General features: G+C 43.9%; 1 protein-coding gene across 1 annotated transcript in view; it reads right to left on the bottom strand.

Moving 5' to 3' along the window:
• Positions 1-1,163: 1,163 nt before the first annotated feature.
• Positions 1,164-5,809, bottom strand: part of PROSER2 (proline and serine rich 2) — a 16,061-nt gene continuing 11,415 nt past the window's right edge. Inside the window, 2 exon segments of the mRNA XM_009683009.2 lie at positions 1,164-4,297; positions 5,203-5,455. Coding sequence (XP_009681304.2) covers positions 3,306-4,297; positions 5,203-5,455 — 1,245 coding nt within the window. The 3' untranslated portion in view covers positions 1,164-3,305.

The raw sequence follows: 5,809 nt of genomic DNA, 5'->3' as shown, positions 1-5,809 counted from the left end.
CACTCTGTTCTGTGCTATGAGAAAGCCTCATGTCAGCATGGTCACACCAGCGTGGTCACACTCCTGCAGGATAGAATACACTAACGTTCTTGCAGGCATGGAAACACGAAGAGGACTTGCTCTCCTTTTATGTATTAAACGTTCCTCTTGGAAAAGTCCTCTCACTGTTGCAAAACAAAGGGTGGAGAAGAGGACTTTTGCCAATTTAAAACATGGTTCAGGATGCTACTGCCCTCCTGCAAGGACACGCTGGTCACAGTTCCCACAGCCCTGCAGTGAGAACACACATCTCTTAACAGGAGTGTGATATAATCCTCCTTTTTCCCTTGTTCTTCTAGGGCAGGATTGAGCCTTAGCCCCTAGATCCACGGTTGCAAAGATGACAGTTATTAAACTGATACTAGCTATGAAATTGCTCCCTTCTCTAAGCAAGATGCACACTACTGGTGGCAAAGGATGAAATTTTACTTTCCATCAGCCATAGTTTCATTAGTTTTATCCCAGTTTAATTAGATGATTTATCAGATTTGTGCAAGACAATTAGCTCTAACACCACGGGGGGGGGGGGAACACAGCGACATATACACACAAAATAAGATACACAAAATAGAGCTAAATTTTTATGTTTATATATATATATATTATTAGCAGCTAGACTCCTAACTTCATATAGTACATGGCTTTACTTTCTACAGTTTCAGGCACAGTGAAGGTTTTACCAAGAACATGTTTGCTATTGCAAAGAGCCACAACAAATACCTTGTTCCAACTCCTCCCTGGGCAGAAATTGATGTATTTAATGAAGCCAAAGCTCTCCCTTCCCACCAGTGGAGGACACAGCCCTACACAAAGGATGAAAGAACACAATCCAGCTAATGCAGCATACTGCAACTTTATACTTTAGCTATTGAACATCTAAATTTTTTTTTTTAAATAGTGTTATGTTACACAGCTGTTGAGTAGGGCTGAACTTCGATGAAACAAGCAATGCCAGAGTTTAAGCATGGACTCTCAACTGTAAACACCATGCGAGAAGAGCTTGTTACTGGCAAGAAACGATTAGATGTGAAGATTGCTTTGTACACACTTCACATTCATAACGTAAAATTATCTTTAATGGGATTTAAAAGCACAGGAATCCATGGAATATTTAAATTTACTCTGAAGACTTTTCTAAATTACGACACAGCAGCACCGTATTAGCCACACGTGGAACTCCACTGCACGTAGCGTTGCTGCGGGTCCTTGGATTTCTGTGCTTCTTCATCTTTCTGGTTTAAGACTACAGATGCAGGTTCCAGCAAAGTATGTGCTTTACTTACTGTGCTGAAACAGCCTTTTCTGCTTCACTTGGACTTTGCACACTTGATTATGCATGCTTAAGTGCTCTGCCCAACTGAGGAACGGTCACATTTTTTAATTACCGACTGCTTTGTACAGTACGCCTGCCACGATGAGGAACAGGATCGCTCCCCCCCGCCCATGAAAAGGCTGACAAGAAAAACTACGTAACAGAATGAGCCAGATACCATAACAATGCAATTAAAAATTTAAGCAGCAAGCAGATAATTAAAAAAAAAAAATACTTTAACTTCTGAGGCAGGCTGACAATTATGGAAAGATTTTCCTTCACAACAGCTTAATTTACAAGTACAGCTCAGCAAGTCTGAAATACTTTATCACAGGAAATACAACGTTGTTTATCACAGTTATGTCAGAGCTCCTGTATGAAGGGTGTGTTGGTTTCTGTACAGCCACTCCCCTCCCCTTGTCCAAGGCTTATTACTCAGCTACCAAGGAAAAAAAGAGGAGGTTGCTTGAGGCCCTAGAAAGTGCAGAGAACAAGCAAGTTTTCCCCTTTAGCAAAAAGTTTGAGGACCACCACACATGCAGGAGTAACAAGAGGGATTTTGGAGGGCGTCGATTTTGGCATTTTGTTTTTAAAATGGCTATGTGTGAGGTTTGGGGATGAGCAAGAAGGGAAAGGAGTTTTCTTCTGGAAGAGCAGCTTTGCCCTATACAAAAAAAAAATCATACCAACTAACATGTAAGTATTTTTTTGGGACCATCTTTAAAAGCACATCCATTGCATAAAGGCAACATGTGCCATCTTGGACCATCCGGGAACTATGTGCTCTTACACACGGACCTGTTCTGCAACTCCACTTAGCCTGCAAGAGTTTTGGCTAACTTCTGTCATGTATTGGCAGGGCACAATCAAATAAGGCTGTCTCCAAACAGAGGATTGTGAGGGCTTTCAAGCTACAGGGAAGATCATGAGACAGTTATTAGAAATAACAGAACTTAATCACAGCCGTTCAGTGAGGTACAGCTGTTGTTTGAAAAGTAACAGTCTCTTCTTGTGAACCCTAACGTCAAAGTTAAGACTTTCGACATAAGGTTGTCTCATTTGGTACAAAGTTGACTTGTTCCTATGGCTTCTCTGCTAGTAACACCGTCACCAGTACAGAACAGTTGGGGTTACAGATTGTCAAGAGACACTTTGGCTGTCAGTGCTAAAAGCGACGCACTGCGCATATCCTTCAGGTCTATCTGGTGCCTTTCATCAGGCAAGCAGGTTGCTAGAGCATGACCATGAAGCAGGTGGCCAGCAGGAAAGGCAGACTTTAAGCTAAGCAGCAGAATGATGTAGTTGCCAACTCCAAGCTTGGGCCCTTCTGTCAAAGAGAAGGTCAAAATGGAAACCACCCTCTGTACAGTCTTTAGTCGAGGGGACACAGAGCAAGGAAACAGAAGATCCCACCACAGATAGGGAAGGAAGCAAAGCCAGATAATATAGATAAGACAAACAGTCACAGAAGTTGGTCATACTGGTCAAAATTTTCAGTTTTGACATCTCAAGCTCTCATGAACAGACACACACATGCACACAAGGCAACTCGAGCTCTCATTTTTGGCTTGAGAAAGGTAGAGCAAAAGGAAGATTCTCCATTCCATTTGCTATGTACAACAATACTGCACTGTACACTTCATTAACAGGATGCCCGCTGCTATAGTCCAGCATTACTTAAATAAAAATCTTCATAGTCACAAAGAACAACAAATGAGTATCGTGGTAGCAAGGAGGGTTGAAATCCACCACTGTACATGACTTTACATGGGCCAGTTTTGCTGGGTTAAGCACTAGCTGTCATGCTCCAGTGTCTAGTATCTCCTTAGCTTGCCTGAAGCAGAGAGCTCTCCCCTACTTCTTCCAGTCCATTTAATCCCAATCCTGTTGGGGCTGTTCTAGCAGAAAGCCAAGCTATGACTTGCCATCCACTTCTGCAGCATTCCCGTATGGGTTACGCAGTCTCTTTCAGTAGTCCCAGTTTCCGAAGTGCCTCTCTCCTAGCTTCTTCTGTTGAGCCACGTCCAGAAAACCTTACCGTTATCCCTTGGGGTCGAAATCCTGAAGGGCGAGGCAGCGAACCTGACCTCCTCCTCATATCCAGGTTTAGATTAGCTTGGTTATGAACATTAAAACTTTTTGCTGTGTTCTGCTGAGTGACCTTGCTAGCAGCAAGAGTCACCTCTGGTTTGATTGTTACAGTTTTGCCCAGGGGAAGGAAAGGGTTGGGCTCACTTCTTAAAATCTCATGGATGTTTTGATATCCATTGGGAACAGTGTCTGCCTGTTTGGGCTGCACATCATCAAGCTGCTGAGTGCGTGGAGCATGATCCACTTGGTCCGGAGCTGGCCTTCCTTTCACCAGACCAAGTTTTGTCAGGGCCTCATATCGTGTCTGTTCAGAGGAGAGATCCCGTAAGGAAGAACTCCTGTTGCGTCCTAACAAATCGTTTTTCTGCAGCTTCTCCTCCAGTTCCGCTGCCAGAAGGGCTCCTCCACTGATGTTGGCCAGCACCTGAGCTCTCCGCTCCTGTACATTAACTGCTGCCTTTGAGATAGTCTCGTTGAATTCTTTACCGCTAACGTTGGTTATGTTAATGTTGCTTGGAAACCGGTGCAGTTTGGGTACCGGTGGCGGAGGATGCTTAGGAGGGGCAAGATAATCCCCGTTGGGTACTGGGCTTTTCTTCCTTTCAGAATTCCCTTCCTTGAGGGCACTGGGGAAGCGCACCCTGCTTTCCATCTGCTGCTCAGACATCTTCTGGGCCATAATGAGCGGAGTGGGGATGGAGCGAAGCAGCTTTGGGTGCTGCACTGGAGGGGGAAGAGGAGGAGGAGGAGGAAGCATCTCACGTGTCAGCAGTGGTGGTGGTACAGGGGGATGCGAGGGAAGGTCAGCAGGTACAGCTGGCTTAGGACTATCAGTTCTCCAGGCAGCATCCAACACTTGAAGGAAAAAATAGCAATAATCTCATTAAGTCCTCACACAGAAAAGAATACTAGGCTTTCTTTCACTAGGATTAGCAACCTCCAATGCTCTCCTCCCCCAAAACTTTCTACTCAAACTCAGCCCACGTTGCCAGAAGAAACTATCTCAGCTACCAGCGACGTCATCTTGGAGGAGATGCTATAGTTCAAATTCCCCACGTTTGCAATGGATTTGCTGGAATCCTTTTGCCATTAATCCACAATTTGCGTGTTGGCATCACTTGTGTTTCAATGGCTTCTTCTATGACAGTTTTTTACATTATTGTTTTTGATTACAACAGCCAGGAGCTGCTGCACTATCTAACAGAGTATGCACTAACTGAAAAATCCCCTCTCCAAAAGCAGAGAAAGCCAATTCTACAGTGAGGAGAGCACCATCTTGTACATCCTTTTCTTGTCATATAGACTTTTTTGGATAGGCCCACATGCCTTTAAGCCCCACACAAAGTATCACTACAAACAATTCACCATCTTAAAGCCCTTAGAGAACGTCTTAAGATGTCTTTAAAAACCAGAGCATGAATACACAGACGAACACAAGTCTGCCTTGCTGTGATGACTTCGTAACAGAACTGAGTATTATACAACTCAGTCACTGGAGAGAGCAACCCAGCAACTTAACCACATGCACGACCCCCAGGTGAAAAATTGTGTACAGTGTTACAGTAACAGGAAGCAATTCAGCAACCCCTCAATCCCAATGTTAAATTAAATCACGCTCCTTAGAGCTCTTAGTACGTAACAGAGTCCTAGTAGTAAGGTAGTAAAGGAGGCACAGAATTTCTTTAGCTGGTTCTGATGAGAACTGGAATATGCCAGGGCTAAGTCACAGGGAAAGCCTCACTTTCAAAGAGTGCTACTACCTGGTTCTGCATCTCTGGTAGGAGGGCCTTCATGGTCACTACTGTCAGGTGTAGACTGCACTAAGTCAATGATATCTTCCGTCTCTGAATGACTGGAAGCATTTTCTTCTGTTGACCTTGGAGATTGAGAGTGGATGCCACTGTCAGGTAGGACTGGTTCCTCCAAGTCATCATCTAAGGCATCTATGGTTTCTTCAAAGAACATGAGAACGTCCTTCTCTTCATGAGTTAAGTATTTCAGACTCTCATCATCCTATGGGGGGGGGGAAAAAAAAAAAAAAAAAAAAAAGGAAAAAGCCATAAAGATTAAAGCCTGAGGGTGAGTATAGGTAAGTACACCTATAGCAAACACAGCACCTTCTTTTCAAGAATAGAAAGAGGAAGGATGCAGCAGGCACCACTCACATCAGAAGCGTCTTGAGCTTGCTGTTTCACCTCTGAAAAAAGAGGCACATTCAACCACTGCAATGCAACAGAAGCCAGGAGTGCGTTAATTTTGACTGAAGAACAGTGGCACATATTTCATCCTTTTAAGTATCTAGCTTTATTTCAGCAGCCAAATAAATGTCAGTTTGAGTTGGACAGGACAAACAGCGACAAAGATCAT

The sequence above is a fragment of the Struthio camelus genome, chromosome 1 (assembly GCF_040807025.1).
Source record: "Struthio camelus isolate bStrCam1 chromosome 1, bStrCam1.hap1, whole genome shotgun sequence".
In the NCBI taxonomy this organism is placed as follows: domain Eukaryota; kingdom Metazoa; phylum Chordata; class Aves; order Struthioniformes; family Struthionidae; genus Struthio; species Struthio camelus.
Note: the sequence above shows the minus strand (reverse complement) of the source record. Positions and strands in the feature narration are given on the sequence as shown.